This window comes from Lepidochelys kempii, chromosome 3, assembly GCF_965140265.1.
Source record: "Lepidochelys kempii isolate rLepKem1 chromosome 3, rLepKem1.hap2, whole genome shotgun sequence".
NCBI classification, from domain to species: Eukaryota; Metazoa; Chordata; order Testudines; family Cheloniidae; genus Lepidochelys; species Lepidochelys kempii.
The window spans coordinates 134,922,663-134,944,801 of NC_133258.1; the positions used below are offsets into that span (position 1 = coordinate 134,922,663).

The 22,139-nt window shown below is 40.9% G+C and overlaps 1 protein-coding gene across 3 annotated transcripts in view; it reads right to left on the reverse strand.

Moving 5' to 3' along the window:
* ERO1B (endoplasmic reticulum oxidoreductase 1 beta) overlaps window positions 1-22,139 on the reverse strand; it is a 65,671-nt gene that overhangs the window by 13,583 nt on the left and 29,949 nt on the right. For 2 of the 3 annotated variants that reach the window (XM_073338172.1, XM_073338170.1), the window contains 8 exons: window positions 11,617-11,699; window positions 9,052-9,125; window positions 6,376-6,496; window positions 6,237-6,283; window positions 4,780-4,824; window positions 3,416-3,442; window positions 540-632; window positions 100-346 (listed from right to left, as the gene is read on the reverse strand). In XM_073338172.1, the coding sequence (XP_073194273.1) occupies window positions 100-346; window positions 540-632; window positions 3,416-3,442; window positions 4,780-4,824; window positions 6,237-6,283; window positions 6,376-6,496; window positions 9,052-9,125; window positions 11,617-11,699 (737 nt within the window). The remainder of the gene's footprint in view (window positions 1-99; window positions 347-539; window positions 633-3,415; window positions 3,443-4,779; window positions 4,825-6,236; window positions 6,284-6,375; window positions 6,497-9,051; window positions 9,126-11,616; window positions 11,700-22,139) is intronic. The other variant, XM_073338171.1, reaches the window with a different exon arrangement.

The window sequence follows — 22,139 nt, forward strand, 5'->3', positions numbered from 1 at the left end:
ATTTTCTTTATCCAGCTTTTCCAAACCTTCTATCCATCCAAAAGTCACCTCTGTTCCTAGAAGATGGCTGAAATAGCAATACAAAATCTAATGACTCACTTTGTATCTCTGAAGATGTCTAGCAAGAGGGTTTTAGATTCAGCATCCTCTTGGACATTTCCAGTGTAAAGGTCTACAAATGAACGCTCGAAGTATGGTGCAACTTTTGACAAAGCACGCAGCTCAATCAAATATAAGAAATATAAATTCTTTAGCCTCCTTGGTCCTTCTCCTTTTGTTTCAATAGGGTCAAAGCGATGAATAAACTCCTTGACATTGTGTCCCCAACGAGGCTTCCCCCAGGTTTCTAAGCAGAGAACAGAAAGATAATTTTCAGTAAAGACAAACAACTACTGTACAAATACATAGACAAACTGTGTTTACATACACACATTTAATAGGCTTAATATATATACAAACAGACAGGACAAACAACTATTCCCAATGGCCATATAAGATGAGACACATTTTCAAGGCTCTTACATAAAAATATAAATTACCTTCAAGAAGATAGTTTGCACACAGATGTAAGTTGATGCTAACATGAAGTCCAGAAATGAGTTTATAGAATACTCTTTTCTCCAGACAAAGACCTGGTTAGAAAAAGCATTGATTATTAAAAATATCATTAAGATAAAAAAAATGTTCACTGAAAATGTGATGCAAAATTTGCATTGTTTAACTTTTAGTGTTGGACTTAGAATTAAGGAAAATGCCACTTTAAAAAAATTCCAATTGCTTTCAGTGGGAAGAGTTTATATCTTAAGTCTACCGTCTCACTCACCTGCCCCCCGCCCCTCCATAACAGGCACACTTGTTCATTACCGGAAGGCTTTTGTCAGCACACGTTAAAAAGAAAGGAGCAGTTAAGTATTTGGTAAAAAAAAATCAGAACAAATCTCCACGCAAAAAAAAAAGTCATGTTTATGTAGTTTGGGTAAAACAGATTTGAAATAATCTACTTTGGCCTCTACAGCTAGGGAGACAATTGTACTAGTGACCATCCAGAAAGTAAAACAAAAATAAAAACTACCCCCCCCCAACACACACACACACAAAAACCAAACAAACAAGGTATCCCAACCTAATGGTCACTGCTATCTGCAACTGATATTTTATGGTCAAATTTAAAGGCAGCATTTGAATCTGCTAAGATTGTTCTTTTTGGTTGCAGGCATAAATGCACAAAAAATGGCAAGAATAAAACAAATACTTGGACAAAACTGGCCAAGATAAATGAAACTTAATAGTGGCAGTGGAAGACCTCAAGGCTTCTGCTTAACTATGATACAACTTAAATATCAAGATAGTTAAGATAAAACTGAGAACAAAAGAGGCAGAAAAAAACAAGACGGAAAGCAATTTCCTGGGGAAGTAGAAAGGGGAGGCAATGAGGAGAACATAAAGAGCACCAGCAGCCACAAAACAATTTCATCACAAAAAAGGTGATGATCCAGGCATATGTCCAGACCCTTAAGGACATGATCACTGACACCACCCATGAGGTGGTTTAACTGAAAAGTGCTATAGTAACTCAGAGGGCTGAAGACCCAAAAGATATTGTTTAGTGCAAGTATTCGAAAACTGAAACAACATACTGATGATATTTGAGGGAGCAAAATCAAATTAAAGGGCAAATTAAAGGGAAAGTGGGAGTCTTCAGTGGAAGGCAAACCAGAACAAGTCTTTGAGGAAGCATTTGAAGATGACAGTGGAGGTTGCATGACAAGAAATGGGAGGACAACACAGGAATAAAGGGCTGTAAGTAAAAGGACATGGAGTCACTTATGGAAGAAGGGGACTAGGAGAGAATCTGTTAAGGTCAAGTTAACTAGAAACCATATTTTCTGAAGTCAAGAAGCAGTGTTGCCCCCGGTGTAGAGAGAGAAAACTGATACGTATGCTACTTCCAAATGTAGAGATTCTGTCTACACAGCGGGGTAATGTGCAGGAGGGGATTGTGATTTTTAAAGTGCAGTAACGTGTTTCACATGAATTGGTCTATGTCAACTCTGCTGTTGCACATTAAAAGTTCCCTAGTGCACTTCAATGTAGTACTACGGCACTACATTGAAATGCACTAGGCAACTTTTAGTGCACAGCAACAGGGTCTACACTGATCCATTAATGCTCAACATCTTAATGCACTTTAAAAATCACCTTCCCTCCACCCCAAGTGCACTTTACCCCACTGAGAGGACAAACACTTACTACATATTTTCCAAGAGATTCTGGGTAAAATGGTCCTATTGCCAAACTGAAGTAACTGCCTTTTAGGAGGTCTGGTCTCCTTTACCGCCATATTATTTTATTTTAAAGAGCTGATATTATGCTTTCCCATGCTAGTAGCTGTTACAGCTGCTAACAGCAGCAGTAAATGCTTTATTCAGAACAAAGTTAGCTGCTTAAAAGGCTTAATGATGTTTTCTTGCTCCAATTAACAAAATATTCCTTTCCACACCTCTAGGATACCTTTGGTTGCTATAGGTATTAAACCTGCTTGGCATTTTAAGGCAATTAAAAGGTAAAAAATTGCTTTTTGCTGCTAACTGTTCTTTTTCTCGGTCTTAAAACCGATTCTGCTTGTATAAATGAGCGGTTCAGCCACCCCTGCTTTCTAAAACATCTGACAATTAGTCCTAATAAAGATCCTAGCAATTTCTTTGTCTACTTCTTCATTTTAGATTCTAAAAATTGGGAGTCATGAGTAGCTAAATGGTGAGCATTTACAATAACAAGGCAACTGAACAAAAGAGGAGGTCTCCAAGTCTTTGAATGCCTCTTAAAGTACTTTTATTGCACAAAAATCTCTCTGCATAAAAAGAATGCACTCTGAGTATGATTGCTTGAATAATTTCAGGAGGCTAATTTACCCTGATTTCAAGTCCAATTTAGCTCACTCTAAATACTTTTAAAAAACTACACTACCAAAAACTCTTTATTTCACACACCATATGTAGGTTCATAAAGAAAAGATATTCATAAATCTTCGTGTAGATCAAATGAACATAATATACAATCACCTAGATTTTCTAAAACATGCATGAGGACAGTTTTGTCTACAGTACAAAACCCTATTGCTTAGAGACAACTCTCTCATATATCATGGATAATTAGACTTGGAAAGTGAATACCAGTGTTCTAGCAGTGTAGAATGTCAACATAAGGGTACAAAATCTCTTACACATACTACAATAACTGATCCACTAACAAACAATTACTGGCTTTGGGATGAAGATGTACACTCACTCCAGGCACCAACCAAATATGACTGACAGTGAGTAGGGATAAGAAATTGAGGAACACTACTGGTATCTGTTCTTTCTAATGCAATTAACATTAATTTTAGGCATCATTATATCAACTTTTCTTTTACCTTCTAGCCATGTGTAGAAAGATTCTCCTGAAAACACAAAAATACATAGTTAAATCCATCAGCATTCATTTGTACATATTAACATCCTTTAAGTAGAAACTAGGGCCGTCAAGCGATTAAATGACCTACACGATATCATTCATAAAGCTGGTCAGAACTGTTCAAATCTGTTCAAAAGGCATTTTTTATGGATAGAACTTGCACTAAAAATGGCTTTTTGAACTATATGAAAATTCTGTGGAAAGTTTTCATATCTTAAAAAAATAATTTTTTTTCCATCAAATGGAAAAAAATTAATCAGTTCCCCTTCTCTTTTCCTTTTTCACTCACTTTTCCACTAGAAAAAAATGGAAATAGAAAGAGGGGAGGACCCAAACCTGAAACCTCAAAATCTGTTTATATTCTCAACAAATTTTTCATTTTATTAGTGAAAAAATTAAGATTTCTATGAAATTAAAAAAATTCTTGTTTCTTCCAAAAATTTTCAAGGAAGATTCTTATTTTTGACCAGCCTACACCACTCATTATTTCACACACAATAATGACTCCTCGTCTCCTTTGCAAACTAAATTTTCTTACTCTTTTTAATCTTTCCTAACATGAAAGTCTTCCCATGCCTTTAATAATATTCAGTGATATCCTCTGGATCATTGCTATTTCTACTATATAATTTTTGAGATGGGGTGATCAAAAGTAATGAAAGTGTTCAGGCTAACAGCGTAACCACTGATTTATACAACAGCATATTTTCAACATTTTCTAACCCTTTCTTGATAGTTGAAAATCTTGTTTGCTTTGACTGCAACTGTGCAGGTTTTCACTGAGCTGTCCACAATGACCCCTAGATCTTTTTAGAAATCAGCAATCAAAGCATTTCTTATCATACACAGACTACAATGGGGGGAAAAAAGGGGGATAAAACACCCTGACTATATATAAAGAAACTATCCAGGTAAAAAAAAGTTGTTCTTTTCCTTTATCAAATAAAAAGATTACATCTGCCATCAATGGAAAAGAGGAGAAACGCAAAGCCCTGCACAATTCAGGCCCAAAAGACTTCCACCCCATGTCTTGTAAAAACCTTCCCAGACCCTCTTTCATTTTTTCACCTTTACTCTTCTTGCTATTCATGTATTCCAGCAGCAAGACCATAAATATTCTTATGGGAAAAAGACAGACAAGTGAACTATATAATTAGGGCAACTATTTTGCCTCTTTTTTTTCCCCCACTGGTAAAAAGAGTAAAAATTATTTCTTCCTCTCCATCCAAAAGAAGTTTACGCAACAAGTAAACAATCACAATTACCGAAGTAACTCCCACTATATATTTAACTAGTATGGAGAATGTATTAAATCAGACTTACCATCATCCTCCCCTGGAAAAAAAGAAAAAAGTTGTAAATAAAGATCTAGGAACATTAGAAAAAAACCTTTTCCACTCTGTATGGGAAATGACACATGTACCCTGCTATACAGATATTTAAAGATGCAAGAAATGCTTCTTCAGTTCATGTCAGGAATCTTACAAATGGCTTTTCTTTTACACAGAAGATATGCTGTAGGTCAAACAGAAGTTATGGGCTTGGTGCAGAAATTACTGAATGAAGACCTATGGCCTGTGTTATGCAGAAGGTTTGGATAAATGTCTAATGGTCCTTTCTTGGTCTTATAATCAGTGAACTGTTCACTCCTGTGCATGTTACATTATAAAACACACTTAACATTTTAAATATAATTAGTACAGTACAATATTCAAATATACTTAACTGCCTGCCAACAGTTAATATCAATATCACTGAGCTAGGAGGTCAATATTTAAGTTTTTAATTAGACAAATTAAAAAAACACAGAAGGAAGTATTAGGGAGTAACAACAGAGACTCTGCCTATGTTCATGCATATAAGATATAGGGCTATATTGTGTTATTTTTTAGACTGAATTAACTGATTTCAATAGTGACATTTAAAAACAAAGACTGGTTACAATTTTGCCGATAGTCCTCATCGATGCTAAATGAGTCTTCCTTCATTTCCAACACGCAGGGTTTCTTTTTGAATGAATTTATTTACATTAATATTTCATTGTTATGGGAACTAGGCAACCATCAGTACAGAAACTGAAGACTTCAATTTAGATTCACTGAGAAAATAAAAACTAACTTATTTTCATTTAGAATTTTAACATCAAAATTCTATTAGCATAAAGTATGCCTACTTAACACTGCTTTTCAAACTTTCATCTTTAAGGTAAATCTTTCCAGTGGATCCCACTTTGTATAGTAGTGAAATGATACTACTTCAAGAAAACTCATTACTTATTACTAACTTGACTATGAAAGAAAAGTTGTTACTGTGCATTGTATTAGCCAATAAACATACTGAAGTGACAAAATTAGATGCTTGAGGAAAATAAATCAGATTCAAGATATGAATTTTGAAGATACTGCTGTAAGGTTTTTCTAACTCCCACCCATCTTAGTATGGGATTTTGACCTTGATCTTGTAAACACATAGATGTGCTTTAATTTGCACACAAGTAGTCCCAATGACTTTAATGAGATTGACATGCATAAGATTAAGCATGTGTGCAATTTAACAGGATCAGAGCACTAATTTTAGCTAATTAAGTTTTTGGTATATTAGGGTCAATTTCTTTATATTTCATGATCTAGTTTTTGTCACTTTATATGACACTGAGTGGACAACAGATAGTACTACAGCGTAGGATATTATTTGTATAATTTGGACTAGAAAATTCATTAAGGTGAGTTGAAATGCTTTTGAAAGTGTTTTAATAAGTACAAAATAGTTAAGAGACCCACCCCTGCTGGGTGCCAATGGATTTAAAGGACGATAGACAGATCGAGGCCTGAAAAAAAGTTAAAAAATAAATGATTTTTGTATTTTGAAGAAATGTTACTGTTCAAAGTATAAAGTGCATTTTCCTCCCTCCCCAGTTACTTGAAGCAGTTTTCTTCATAGATGCTGTTCCACACTCTCCATGCAGAGGCCCCTTTGTATCCAGTGTAACGTTCTGGATTCAGCAGCAAATCCACATACTGCGCATCCGGAGATCTCTCATCTAAACAGGAAACCCTTTGTTACATATTCTAACCAGTCACTTTAAAAGGACTGAGTTTCACAAAAAGCAGTTATACAGAACAAAGTAAAAGTGAGATCTCCGACATCAAACACTATCTTATCCTCTAATTTGGTTTTAAACACCAGCATAAATATCCTGTATATAATATACAGTGTTATACGCTAAAGGTGACATTAAATAAGATCTGCTTCATTCTATACAGGTTCTTGTACTGCTCTCATCACTGCAGCAGCTGAGTACCTTCCAGTAGGGCACTAAGCAACAGGACTAACACTGTCACGTGTGGGTCTCTCTCTTTCATTCTTTTCCAAAGAGAAGATTTGTGTATGCAAATGTAGTGGTTTTCTTTTTTTTTTTAAAAAACATGCTTCCGCTGGAGAAGAAGGTGGTGAGGTCTTTGGTGGTCCTTTGCTCCTGTGTGAGTTCGTTCCACAGACTCTGACTATTGCAAGTATAGGCCCCAATCCTGAAAAAACTAATGCTTGGACTTAAAAGTTAAGCAAGTGAATGGTCCCACTGGACATTGGGTCAATAGGACTACTCAGGTGCTTTCAGTTAAGCAGTAGTCAATAGTGGGTCAGTAGTCAATAGGACTACTCAGATGCTTACAGTTAAGCATGTCAACGTACAGTAAGTGTTTTCAGGATTGGGGCTATATGTTAAAAAAGAACACTAAATAATGATAGAAATTAGGACTTCCAATGTTCAAATTCTTCTAAAATCTAGGGTTTATTTTATGATTGCTTTTACAAGATGTATTTCTCAAATTTTATTCATTAGCTAAAAGAAATTTGTAAGATTTATTTTTAGATGCTTTAGTCCACATTTTCTACCAATTTACAATGCTGCCAACTAGAAATATTTTATAGTGCATTTTAGAATGCTCTTATAGCCAGGAAAAGCTATAAATTGCAACAGAGCATTTAATCATTCCTCTTATTTCTAGGTATATTATTTAAGTTCAACATGAATGCAAAAGGACCACATCCAAAAATAAAATTTCAAGATAGCTAAATACAGCTTTTTCAATGCTTTTTTAAAAATGTGAAAGATAACTGAAATACTACTCCCAAATTATTAAAGAAGTAAAAACTAGAAAATTACATATAAATAAAATATCTGATTTGAAAGGTCAAAAACTACAACCAAATGTCAAGAGTGTGTCACCCAATCAATCACAAGAGTAAGCCAACAGAAGCCCCGAGCACTTGCTCTTGTAATGATGAATGACGAGCAACCATAGTAGAAAGTAAGAGCTGATCTAGCAATGAAAAAAAGAATACCATCAGAACAGCAGTTAAGTGTCATTTCAGAAGTGATCAAAGAAGAGTAGAGAGAGGCGGAAGGGAGACAGTCAGAAGCTAAAATCATCTTAGGAAGCTGAACAGGCAAGGTGCAGGCAGCAGGCAGAAATGATGATGATAGAGAGGAAGCAAAAGCCTATGCAAGCTATGGGTTCCAGAACTACAATCTACTTCCCATAAAAATCCATACAAGCCAGAAAAATATGTTTTATGTGTTCTAATACTTTCCAAACACTACTGAGACAGCTTTAGTTCAATCTCTAACCTTTGTTAATAAGTTATCTAGAATAGGCTGCAATAATCAAAACTACTATAGCAGTTACCAGAAATAACAGCAGCCATGTTCTGAGATGAAGACAAATGTCAACGCAAAAAGATCAATTTTTGCTCATTATTAAAAATAACATGTTTACTAAAGGTAAAGAGGATTACTTCAATCCAGAGGCAACTAAGAAAAAAGCGATGCGGCGAAGAAACAAGCTCTTTGAAAGTGCAAATTTCTAAAGGTTAGCAAAGGCAATACAGTAAATGACTGAGGGTATAGCTACACCCTCAGTATAGAAAAAAACAAAAAACAAACAAACAAAATAAAACCCCAGCAGCTAGCCTCAGAGCTCAGATCAACTGACTTGGGCTTGCAGGGCTAAAAATAGCAGCGTGATGTTTGGGTCCGAACTCAGAGACCCTCTCTGCTCCTAGGTTTCAGAGCCCAGGCTCCAGCACAAGTCTACACTTGTTAGACCTGCAGCATGAGCTCTGGGAGCACAAGTCAGTTAACTTGGGCTCTAAGACTCCCTGGAGCACTGTTTTTTGTTTTGTTTTGCTGTGTAGACATACTCTCAATAGGTTAAAGCAATTAGGTTTTGCGTAAGTGGTCTTATGTTTGCCCCAGTATGGAATGAGGATTTCAGCATCTTTTACTGTTACTTGTGCACTCTCTTTCCTTTTCATTTCCATAAAATATACACCTGTCTATCCACTATCAAATGCCTCACATGTCGGTACTAATAGAGACTATCTCCCTATGCCCCTAGGTTGTACTCCCCCACCCACACACACTAAGAACTTTCCTTCTACATGAGAAGGTCTGAGATTTTTATTTGGCCAGTCAGCACAAAATTAAGTCATTTGTATTACACCTTTAAACTTATTTACTGACAGTGCATAAATATGCTTTCTTAGAGAACTTCAGCTGTTTTAAAAGCTTATTCACTCCAATATCTATTTTACCATCAAGTTCACAAAAGTGGTCCTGTGAATCATCATATCTTGCCCAGTCAATGAAAGCCTCTTTACTTTGGTTACTGAGAAAAAGAGAAAATAAACACATGTAATTGAATTTGACTTGTAAAAATGCTTTTATTTTTGTTTTTAAATGTATCCATGAAGAGCTGTCAAAATTAGCAATCATAAAACCACACAAATTAGATAATTTTGAATACAGAGAATTGATGGTGTGCAATATCTCTGGAGCTAAATTTAAAATGACTGTATCCGAAGCACTGGAACATATCAACGAGCTATTGCCTGTTAGATGCTTGTAAATTTATCTCAGGAGAAGGAAAACGAATGCCTGTATTTAGACTTGTCATACAAACACACCTTTCATGGCAAGCTGGAGTGTAAATCTAACCTACACTAGACTACAAAGCACTAAGTGCCGTGTGGACACTGCTGCTGTGCACTAAAAGTTCCCTAGTACACTTTAGTCTGCCCTGCATTGAAATAGGAGTAGGTTAGAGCACACTAGGGAACTTTCAGTGTGTGGTGGAGTAGATACAAACCCCAGCTTCCCAAGAACCGTGTGTTCGTATAGACAAATCTTTATATATTGTAGAAAAAACCCTGCACTGGCAAAGATGGACATGGGTCTTTCATCTCCTCTGTCCCATTTCTAACATCAACTGATTCTACATTACAATAGGAGACAAGCCAATGATCTTGATTACGTATATTGCTTTGTAAATAGGATTATCCTCTTGAAAAAAACCCGAAGAAAATACCAAGGAATTAATTGTCACATTTCCCTAACTCTTCCTCTCCAATGACCTTGTAGTATTTGTAACAAACTCAAATGTTTCGGTTTTGAGCATTTAGCAAACAATGGTAAGCCAGCCATTAACTACAGCATTTCAAAACCAAACACCAATAAACTCTCTCATTGGTAGTTAGCATGGTGCCTTGGGAAGTAATGCATAATCCCTCAACCACCCATTCTTTCTGACCAAGTTAACCCAAACTCAGTTTTACGAACCTAGGACCCACTCTGCAACAAGATCCACAGATTCCTCTCCTTTTGACATGTTTGGAAAAAGCAGGAAGAACCTGAAGGTGTATCAAGTGGAGAGAAGCTCTACTCCTAGGAGCTTCCCCATCCAGTCAACTTCCTGTATTTTGCCAGTAGGCAACCCCAGTTCGATTAAATTCAGCCAAACAGGCACAATACCCAGAGCTAGGAGCCATTAAAAGGGTGAATTGCTGGGTTTGAAGGATTTGCATAGGAGGCATAGGTACCTCCTGGCCTCCACATAACTGCTATCTCCCACTTGTTCCTATATCAGGGATTATCTTCCTGTTCCCTCCCCAACTTAAACACTCACTTTCCATGTTCCCAAGAAGCATGCTTATCTCTCCAACCCTTTACATGCCCGCTGTCCACTTTCCCAACCTCGTGAGCTTTAGGAGGCTTTTCACACTTTAACTCCCTTTTTCTTGGGAGGGAAAAAAATTTCTCAGTGACAGGCCACTTTGGCCCTTTTTTCTGCAGAGGGAGAAGGCTGGAACTTTTTTTTTTTTTAAATATGAGCAACGAAATTAGGAATCTTACTGTCTCCTGATTTACTATAGCTTACACTGAGCTTCCTGAAGCCAACACTCTTAAGATGATGTTGCCAAGAAGAAACATCTTAGAGTTCAGGTTTTACTGTTCAAAACTGGGGCCCGAAAGTATGAGATCTCTGCTAGGAAAATCCACTAAAGTTAATTTTATCTTTCTACCTTTTTTGGGAGGATGGGTGTTAGAAAATGTCCAAAAAAAAAAAAAATTACATTCTGAAACTGTTTACCTACTCAGCTTTTAAGTGGGCCCTAACTCAGGAGCCTCTAATCCAAATCATTTTGAGTATTGTAGAAAAATATTATTCCTGCTTCAGATCAAATCTACTACTTTATTTTATTTTTTGTTTTGGAAGGATGGTGCTGGGGAGGCAGGGGGCAGGTTAGAGAAGAGGCCAAAGTTGAGCTTATAGGAAATTGGTTCCTCAACTATGGAGCAACTGCCATTGTTGCAGTGTCAAGCTCCTTTGATCAAAATGGCCCTTCAATATCCGGCTCCAAACTTTTCTCTGCTGGGAATCCAGATCCCCCCATGAAGTACTCAGTAAATGCTATGTTCTAACATTGAGATTTCAGAGGCTGAGATAATTAGTTCCGGATGTGCAGATAAAAGATTTTAGACCATTCTCTAATATTTGTTTGTACTACTCTGCCCAGGACAAAGTGGTAATAAAAAACCCAAATGCTCTTTTTCCTGGGTTTCCTGCCTTTCCTGCTCAGAGTTTTGTATACAATAAAAATCTTCCTTTAAGAAAGGAAAGATATTTGTTCTCTTCCTTCCGATCTTTAGCTTCAGAGGTTTTTGAGTCCATTAACTCATATTTAACACCAGGGCTATTTTCCACTGTTTTTATAGGGACTATATAAAAGTGAAGAGAACAAAAAGCAGCAGTTTCCAAAACAACATACCAGAGTCAAGATGACCTTTTGTTGGTACTATTTACTTTAAGCACAGCTTACCTTAGAGTACTGTTAATTGCTCCCAGTTTGTTAGCTTGTTCACAGTCTTCCAGTTCTTTGGTGTTATTTGCTCTTTTTGAGTACTGTAAGAAAGGTTATATTTAGTACACAAACATTAACTAGAAATGTCCTTTACTTCACCTCTTTCTTAGGGAAGTCAAAGTTGTGCAGTAAATACAAATCTGTTGATATGGAAAACACAAGGATTCTGAGGATGGAAGGTAATCTTGCTCATTTTGGAATCTTCTCCAGAATCAAAGTTTCCTTTTAAAAAAAAAGCTTAGAACCTTTCCTATGTAATAAAAATCAATGAAGTATTTGCTTGGACATTGTGCAGACACATTGAAATACAGCACCAATGCTGATGTGAACATTCCCTTTCAACTTAAATAGAGCACTAAATTCAAAGACTAGCGTTATGACCACAAGAATACTTACAATTTTAAGTTTGTACAGAACAAGAGCATGATCTGATCTAGGAGGTCATTCATCACTGGAACCTGTCCATCGGCAGGTAAGCACTTGCTGTGACTGAATTTAAGGACATTCCTATAAAGTCCAAATATTTTTGAGTTATGCTGGGGAAAGCACAAGTTGAAAGCATTGATGAATTGGACTCATAGGCTTCTTGACAGTCTTAGCAACGAGAAGCCAGTCATCAAGATAGGGGGAAATGGTGAAGCCACAATGCCTGATGTGGGCTGCTATTACTAAGACGACCTTAGTAGTGACCCTTGGGGCTGTAGCAAGGCTGAATGGGATCCACACTGTATTGAAAATGGTCAGGGCCCACCAGGAATCTGAGAGCATCTGACGGGGTGAATGGCCACGTTAAAGTATGTGTCCTACATATCAAGAGCTGAAAACTACATGCTCTTTTCTAGGGATGGGATTATAGATGACAGCATAACCATGTGAAATTCAGTTTGCGAATAAGGCAGTTAAGATGGCAGAAATCAAGGATAGCCCAGCTGTCCTTTTTGGGTACTAGGAAGTATATTGAGTAAAAACCCTTTCCTTAATACTGAAGAGGTAACTGCTCACTTGCCAGGAGTTTATGTTGAAGACCCTGAACTTCCTCAAGGGAGATCTGCAGCTCCTCTGCAACACTATGTAACAGTTCCTGGAACTGCTTATGGTCATCGGGGGGAAGGAGATATTGGAGCAACTATTTATCCAAATATGAGGACAGTCTCGTCAGTACCGCCAGCTCCAGATCCATCTTCCTCTTCCATGGGGTCAGGAGGAATTTCTAGTTGTTGTCTTGCAGGTGAAGGGTGGACAGGTGGATCATGTCGACTCTGCAGAGTGGTACAGGTCCCAGTACCCCAGAGAAGGCCAGGAAGATGGGTCAAAGGGTGGCTGTGGGACTCTCCCTAGCATACGGTACCAACAGTTCTGAGGGAGGTGCTGAAGTGGAAGTTGGTTCCAGACTGGTCTGGGAAGACATGTTTCAGAGGAGGAGACATCAGTTCTTCAGGTTGTTCAGAGTCTCCGAAAAAAGAAAATACCTAGTGTGTATCTGTTGGCAGCACCAATGGTTCCACTGGAGGGAAACTATGGCTGTCCAATAGAATGGGAGACAGACTCCTCCCACAAGCTGCATCTCCTGATGGAGTCAGTCACCCACCCTCTGGTCTCTGGGTGAGGTCTCACAGATCCAGAATAGGTCAAAGTCCACCCTTGGCCTTGGGGATAGGAAATATCAGGACTAAAATCCCTTGCCCCTGAACTCCTGAGGAACCTCCTTTATCTCCCCCAGAGTGAGGAGAGATTGCATCTCCTGGAGAAGGAGTTGCTCATGAGCAGGGTCGCTGAAGAGGAACAGGAAAAGTGTGTGTGTGGGGGGAAGGTGGGATGGAACAGAACATCCCACCCCTATCGTGCTTAGAACCCAGCGATCTGTTGTGATCTGGGACCAAACACGGTAGAAGTGGGACAGTCAGTTCACAAAGGGAGGGCAAGGATCTCGATTGAGTCCTGGTGCTCCGTCCCTGGGCGCCCTTCAAAGGTTAGGTTTCGGTGCTGTGGGCTGTTTGGACCAGCCCTGGCCTTGGCCTGAGGAGGACTGCAACTGGTGCCTCCTATTATTCCTGCTCCTTCTCCTGGCTGAGTCCTACCTCGGGGGTATGGAGTAGAAGTGGGAGGGGGGCTGGGGTTTGACACCACCTTGACCTCCTCAAGAAGCGCCACAAACTCTGGGTGAGAGTCTGACGGGAGCAATTCCTGGAACTTAGCTAGTACTCTCCAGGAATTGAAGGCGTAGCGGCTGAGCACTGCTTGCTGATTAGCAATGTGAAGCTGGAGCCCCCCCAGTTGAGTAGACTTTACAGCCAAAAAGGTCCAGCTTCTTAGCGTCCCGTGACTTTGGGACAGGACCTGGTTGACCTTGCTGCTCTTTGTGGCTCGCTGCATCCACCACTAATGTTGCAGGTTGACGGTGGGTAAAAAGGTGTTCATACCCCTTCTGCGGCACAAAATACCTCCTTTCCACCTCTTTGGCTGTGGGAGGTATGGAGGCAGGGGTCTACCATAGCACCTTTGTGGTGTTTTGTATGGTCTTTAAGGGGCAAGGCTACCCTAAAGGACCCTCCGGGGCAAGAATGTCCACCATTGGGTCTGAGTCTTCTGGCACCTCCTCAGCCTGGAGGTGTAAGTTTTGGGCCACCCTCCTAAGGTGGTCCTGGTGCGTCCTATTGTCCATCGCAGGGAGTATGGTAGTGGAGGTGCCAGCTACTGCCTCATCCAGAAAAGAGGATGATGAAGCCCATGGGACTGGGTCCTCCTGACCCTCAGGCTCCCTAGAGGCTGGCTTGGATATGTCTGCCCTATTCAAAGCAGACTGTGGTGCTGGCTCGAAAATTGCACTTGTTTGCGAAGACCCAGGGTCCTTGTCACGTGGGGGTGGGAGTCTTCAAGTGCTGTGGAAGTATGGTGTGGTACCAACATGGCTGAAGGAGGAGCACAGGGCGTGGACACTACAGACGCAGCCCTGGAGCCCCACCCTTGAGCCTGATGATAGGTCCAAGGAATCCAAAAGGGCCACTGTACCAGCATATCCCGCGATCTGCGGTGCCGGGACCGAGACCGGTACCAACTACCTCGGGAGATCAATGACTTATCGGAGTCCAAGGAATAGTCTGAGCCATACCATGGGAAGAGCAGAACCCAACGGTGCCAGGGAATGGTAATGCGGCGATAGGGAGCAGCGCCATAGCATTGTTGGCTTGCCCCGGTGTTGAATAGGTGGTGGTACCGACATTGGTGCTGCAGACTGCACCATCACCAGGCCTTGCGCTTCCACCTGGACCAGTGGTTGCGCCTGCAGGGCTGGGGACTGTGCCGTCATGCCAATAAGGTTCTGCATGGCCTCAAAAGGTATCCATCATGGAGGAAAGATCAATCTCGTCCTCCAACTCCTGCCAAGTCAGGGAGTCCACAAGCATCTGAGGGCCAAGCCATGGGTGCCCTGATGTAGGACATACCCCGCTGGGATCCCTATGCTGTTTCCTGATGGAGGACCAACCTGTCTGCCTTCTTCTTATGTGGCACTCGGGACTGAGAGCGGTACTGCATGCTCGAACTAGCTTTGTGAGCCAGGGAGCGGTGTCAATGCTCCCTGGAGGTGTCTTTTTTCGGTGCTGAAACCGGTGTACCACTTCAGGTGTCGCTGGTGCCACTTCCGGTGCTGGCTGAGAGTGAACAGCCACCTCCATTAAAAAGAGCTTGAGACGACAGTGCCACCCCATCTTCGTCGTGGGTCTAAAGCTCCTGCAAATGGAGCACTTATCTGTTTGATGGCCCTCGCCCAGGCACTTAAGGCATGACGCGTGTGGCTCCCCCTTGGGCATAGGCCTCCCGCAGTGTTCGCAGGATTTAAACCCCTGAGATCCAGGCATACCTCAGTCAGGGAAGCTGGGGCGGGGGGGACCCCCCTGAAATAGGCTAACTAACTACAATTTTCAAGAACTATTTACAACTAACTAGAAGGTAACCACTAGGTAGACACTTGGGAAGCAAGAGACTGAAGGAATCTCCAACGACCGTCACTGGCGGTAAGAAGGAACTGAGCAGGCGGTGGGTCGGCAGTGTCCTATATTCACCGCCATGAGGGTGCCACTCCAGGACTCCACTGCCGACCTGACAGGTACACTAGGGGAAAACCTTCCGACAATCATGCACGTGGCATGCGCACGCACACCTACTGGAATGGAGATGAGCAAGCACTCAAAGAAGAAAAATGTATTTAGAAGGGGTGCTGAGCGCCATTGAACCAAACTGTCAACTTTGTATATGATGGAAACCACTTCAAGCCAGGGGACGCACCAGCACACCCAGCACTCCTAGTTCCAGCACCAATGTCTGATACCAGCAGAGCCCTGGACTTGTGGATTTTCTTAGAATCTCCTAAATCTCAGAGTCATGACAAGTCCTCATGAGCTCAGCAGAAAGACTTGTTTGACTTCAGTAGCATTGTATCCAACTTTTTTGAAGTGGACTTAGAGGAGGATTTGCTCTCCTGAGAACACTCCTGGCCTTCCCATCAAGACCCCAACAGGGGAATCTGTGGGAGTAAATTCCCTCACTCCTAAGTTGGATCTCACAGCAGGAGGCACACTCCTTGCTGTGTCAGGCCAATACATGGGGGAGGGGGGGAGCAGAGGGGAAGGGGATCCCCAGGCCTGGATCCAACTGTTTCTTCATGGCTTTTCCCCATTACGTGCTTCTTAAAATGAAGTTCTCCCCCCTTGACAGGTACACATGGGAAAAAAGCAGCAGATACTGCAGCATGCCACAACATGAGCCTCCCAGAGGCAGCACAAGCAGTGCTGATGGTCGTCACTGACAGAGAAGGAGCATCAGCAAGAACAACAGATTTTGGAGCCCAGAGTTCTGGACACAGAAGCGGCAGAAGTGCCCTAAAAGGGGGGCAGGGGGCAAAGGTGCCCAAATCATGGCCACACCGCCACACTGTCTCTTCTCCCCAAGGCCCCACTCATGTACCACCTCCTCCCCCACAAGACCCTGGTCCCTGCTCGCTCCTCTCCGCCCCCCACACCCCTGTTCGCTCACCCTTAGGGCTGGTAGCAAGTGGGAGGGCCATGACCCCCTGAGCGCCACCCCCCCTATTCAGGCACCCCTGTCTGGGCAAAGTCCAGTAAATGTATTGGGATACAAGGGGAGGGGAAATTCCCCAGTATAGGAATTAAACTATAAAACTTAGCTAAATACTGTCAGAACATTTACTTTACAATATATATATATATATACACACACATATATATACACACACACATATATATATATATACACACACACACACACACATTTACTGGTGGAAGAATAAGGAGACAAAAAGCTTCAGGCACTGGAAGTTCCAACCCAGCCCATGCAGTAGTAAGAAGGAACTGAAGAGATGTCCACTCCACCCGTTAACTCCCCAGTTGGAGGCATGAGGAGAGCAAGGCTACATTTGCGGACACATGGACACTACTTCCAAGAACTCTCCAACTCCAGAGGCATGCATATCTACAGTGGAATATGAATAGGGACCAGCACTCAAAGATGAACTACTTCTATTGTTTTTCAATCTGAGTCTGAAGGAGACTCAAACATATTTTTACATTTTCTGTTTACAACTGTTTTTCATAAAGGTCAAGAGTGACTGAAAGGTAACAGCCGATAGCTTGTCTTGCCTTAAACCAAGCATATCTGAATAGAGCTGGTGGCCTCACTTCTCTTCAAAGTAGATGTCCACACCACAAAAGCACCGTTTATATCTAGCAAACTTGACAGCAGTTTGAGAGAGAGACTGAAGAGTGAACAGAGCATTCTCCCTTTATAACCTGCCAATTCTGCATTTAATAAATTGTTAACTCAGTACTCTGAGTATTATTTATATTGTATTATATTTATTATAGGGAATACCTGGAATACTATAGATTCTGAGGACAAGATAGCTATTTTGCATGTGTGACTAAATACACCCCTGTATTCACACCCTACACACTACTATCATGATCTTTGTGCAAAATATGAATTGGGATGTATCATTTGAAAATGAATAACTGGCTAGTCAATTATATCATGGTGAAATGTACGTAGCAACATTATATATAAAGTTATGAATTCCCTCTGTATGATAGCACATGTTCAAACCCATGGAGCCCTAATTAGGCAGAAGTGGTTAAGCAGGTCCATCTTAAACAAAGGAATGTGTTTACCGCAATTTACATAAGTAGTAAGCAGGGTTCTTGACACAGCGAGATGGAGACAAGGCAAATCTGCATTTTGGCATATACAGGGGAGAAGAAAAAGCCTGGGGGCACCTTCATCCCCAGACTCCATATCACCTTCTTTACTGTGTGAATAAACTTTGCTTTGAGGGGTAATCATCAGAAGAATCCACTTCAAAGGAGGACTGGACTATAAAAGTGAGGGGCAAAAACACCCCAGTCTCTCTCCCTCTTCCTCCCCCCTCACTTTCACTGAAGACAGCCCTTTGGATTTTGGGGAGAGATGCTGACCTGAGAATTTGGTCAGCTATATTGCTAGGAACATGTGGTAAGGATTTTACCTTGAACCAAATCTAGTTTGTTAAGTCTTAGCTACTATGTACTGTAGTATTTCTCGTTACCATTTCTGACTTTAACACCTTGTACAAACTTAAAATCTACCTCTTTATAGTTAAATAAACTTTTTTTTTAATCAAAACTAATCCAGTGTTGTGTGTAAACTGGATTGTTTGGTAACTTGCATATTGACCCTTTACAGGGCAATGGACCTCTAATATCTGAACTGTCCACAAGAAGGCTGGAGAGTGCAGAACATGCCATTTCTGGGAATATCTGGGCCTGGGAATGTTGGGGGCCACCCTGGAAGTGGTAACTAAGGCTAGCAGAAACTGCTGACTGGAGTGTTACTGGCAGGCTGCAGTTATAAACAGACACTCTGAGCGTGACCTGGATGCTGCCCGTCTGTCTGTGAGGGGCCCAGATTGTGAGCTACTGCAATAATTCATTATGAGGCACCCGCACCCAAGGTTGCAGGGCAAGTGATGACAACCAATCATTGGTCTGTACTGCACACCAGAATATGATAGCATATTTAGGGGGTGACTGCCATAGGCACGAAAACTGAATTACCTTCTTTTCTTTAGAGAAAAGATCTCCAAAATAAAACTTGGCAAGGCAGTGTCAGGCCTTGTCTACACTAGGGACTTTCAGCAAAAGATTCGCCCCAGTGTAACCACCAGTTCAGCTGCACTAATGTTAGCTCTATCATAGACAAGACTCTGATGGCATCTAGCATTTTTACTACCACATTAGTTAAAGTGCAAAATAGTAATATGTTGGAAGCTACTGGAGAGTTGTCTATGGGGCTTCCACTATGATCCCAACATAGCAGGAAATTTTTACAGCCATAGAAGCTTGCACTCTTGTTCCCTGTGCTGTATCTGTTGCACTAATAGATATCAGCAGTTGAGGAATACCAATCAGTATGGCATCTTCACAAGCACTAGGTTTGTTGGTTTTTTGGTTTTTTTTAAACAGTCAGTGATCTGTGGAAGCTATTCTCGTGCTAGTTGCCTTTTTTCTTTTGGGGCTGGGAAGTAATTTTCCCCCTCACTGCCAGATTAGCTGGCGCAGGGTGGCTTTTTTGCCTTCCCCACAGCAAACTAGGGATCTAGTGAGATAGATAAGGTCAAAATGTTGCAACTCAGTGGATAGCAGATGTGGCATGTGTCCCATGCAAATATCATTACAAAAGGAATACTGTTCCCTGATAAACAGGAGTTGGAGGTGAATTTAAGGGAAGACATCCCCTAAGAAACCTGCAAAAAGAGGGGCTGTGGCTCCTACTGTGCAAGAAGACCACCCCACACTTTTCCCCAGTTCCCCTTAACCTTCATAAGAGGGTAATGCAGTGGTGGTAGGAGCCCAGCATCATAGTTGGGAAGGGCTGATGGCAGCCCTCCCAAATAAGTGGAAATACTTAAGGAAAGAAAGATGCCCAGCTCTGTATGTTTTACTGACAAACGTTCACTGATATTTTAAGTGAATTAAGTCTAAGTGCCTAACTAAGCCACAGCCCCTGCATCTTGTCTTTCTTCCCACTGGAACAATGGAAGCCGGTTCAGCAGCTAGGAATGGAGCTTGGTTAGCAGCACTTTGAGCTCGTTTTAAACTCAGCATAGTAATTGTTATATTCCACTTTTTGCTATTAAAAAAAGATAAACAAAGTTTTACCATGTGTTTTGCCTTCCTTCCCACCCCATGACAAATCCATAAACTGATGTTATGAACCATTATTCAGGTAGTGTCTTAGGGTATGTCTACACTGTAACTAGGCACCTCCCACCTCACAGGGTCCCACAGCTCAGGCTCCAGCCTGAGCCCAGAAGTTTACACTGCAATGAAAGAGCCCTGCAGCCTGAGCCAGCTGGCATGGGCCAGCCACAGGTTTTTCATTGCAGTGTAGACATACCCAAAGTCATCATGCAAATACATCTTTTCAGACCATATTAAATTTTGTTGATTTGTTGATTGAGGAAACGACTGTATTTGGGCACATCAAAGGCTACGGAGGGGAAGAGGTGTCAGAATACTGTATCTTTATGCAGTAATGTGAGAAGTCAGTGTTCAGAAATATATACTAAAAATAAAAAGTGAAGTTAAAGAGATTTTAATCAGGTCTTCAGGAGAAATCAGCAAAAGGAAGAAATTATTAGCTGTAATGGAAATGTTACAGTTAGTTAATTTCTGAGGCTAGCTTTGTGATCAAAACTTCTCCTAAACTTCATTTTCCTATCTTCTGTGTATTTATAAAACCCTTTCTGTTCCATCTGCAGCCCACACAACAACATAGAATCCCTCCTCATACAGAAAATAATGCTGCCGAATAGTTTGTAAGTGCACTCAGACAACAGAAGGCAGACAAATTTGCATACTCACAGCAAGATATCAATAGTTTTAGCGCTTATATATTTTTTATAAAATGTATGTAAATTGTTATTTCTTTTCATAAGCATCAAATCAATGTTACAAGAGTAATAGAGCATCAAACATTTTGTATTTCTGTAATTTAAAATCATTTTATAAACATTGTGTTCTGTAAAGTTTTAGCAAGCAGAAAGTTTTTACAGCATAAATTATAGAACATTTAAAATACAGAAATAACAGAAAATGATGGACCCTTACTTCAAAGCAACATTAATGAGTAAGGCTATTCATACAAATTGACTTGGTTAGACTGGTGGTGCTTTGAGAACACTGCCTATCATGCTGACCAATATTGTCTCATTGTTTCCTTGTACTCCCGCATCTGTTGTCCCATCTGATATTTCAACTTTAAGTTCTCTGGGGCAGAAAAAGTCTTTTTGTTCTGTGTTTGTACAGCACCTAACACAGGGCACCCGGTCGATAACTAGGGCTCTGAGACATTATGGCAGAGGTTCCCAAACTTTTTTTGATGAAGTATTTCCTGCTGAGACCCCAGACAGCATGGAAGATGCCATTTTGCAGAGCAAAACTGTACCCTTCACGCAGTGTGACCACTTATGCATGCCATTGTGCAGAGTAAAATGGCGCCTTCTGAACATCAAGTGCTCGTATACACCATATGTGGGGGTCAAGCTGTTCAAAGCAAAATGGTGCCCTCCGCACTTTTGGGGTTGCAATCAAACAGTTTGGGAACCACTGCGATACAGTAATAAAAAGTAATTAGTGTTCTCTCTCTTGAAGATGTTGCAATGGAACACTGACAAGAAAAATCCCAGGACAACAATTCAGAGGTGGAGAGATCACCACAGGACTCAGAGAAGAGTGTCTGAATGAAGAGATTTGAATGAATTGGGGAAAACGAGAAAGAGCACTTGACTAACATGAAGGGGAAGACTGTCCCAAGCAAAGGGGCAGCATGAAAAATGTACTAAGCTAAGAGTCTGAGAAAAGAAGGATATAGCAGCAAGGACAACAAAGGATCCATATAAGCATAGGAGGGATCAGAGCAAAGACAGACAGTGATGAGATTATAGAGGGCCTTAAAAGGGGAGGGGAGAAGGATCTTGAATGTGATACCGAAAAAGGACAAACCAGTGAAGAGGAGAAATGAGCAGTTTAATTTTGGACAGAATGAGTGAGACGGTGATCGGACCATCCAGTAGGTTACTGGAACTGCAAGACTTTGCAGAGGAGCTGAGATTAGAAAATACACAGCTTTCTTAAGAGGTAGATTTTGGAGAAGTGGAAAGGATGAATTGAGGAGAGGCGAGCAGGAGCAGACAGTGTGCTCATGACCTAACAAATAATTAGCTGCTAGTTTAAGTTTACAAATCTCATTGTTGGGCTGAGTTTTCATCTCAAAGGATTAAATGCATCAACATACTGCGTCACAGAGACCCCTTGGCAAACATTTCTTTGTTCTTTGCAAACATTTCACCTTAGACCTGACAAACTCACTACACCATATACCTTACAGGATATTTTTCCATAAAGAATAACAGGTAAGACGTATCTACACCT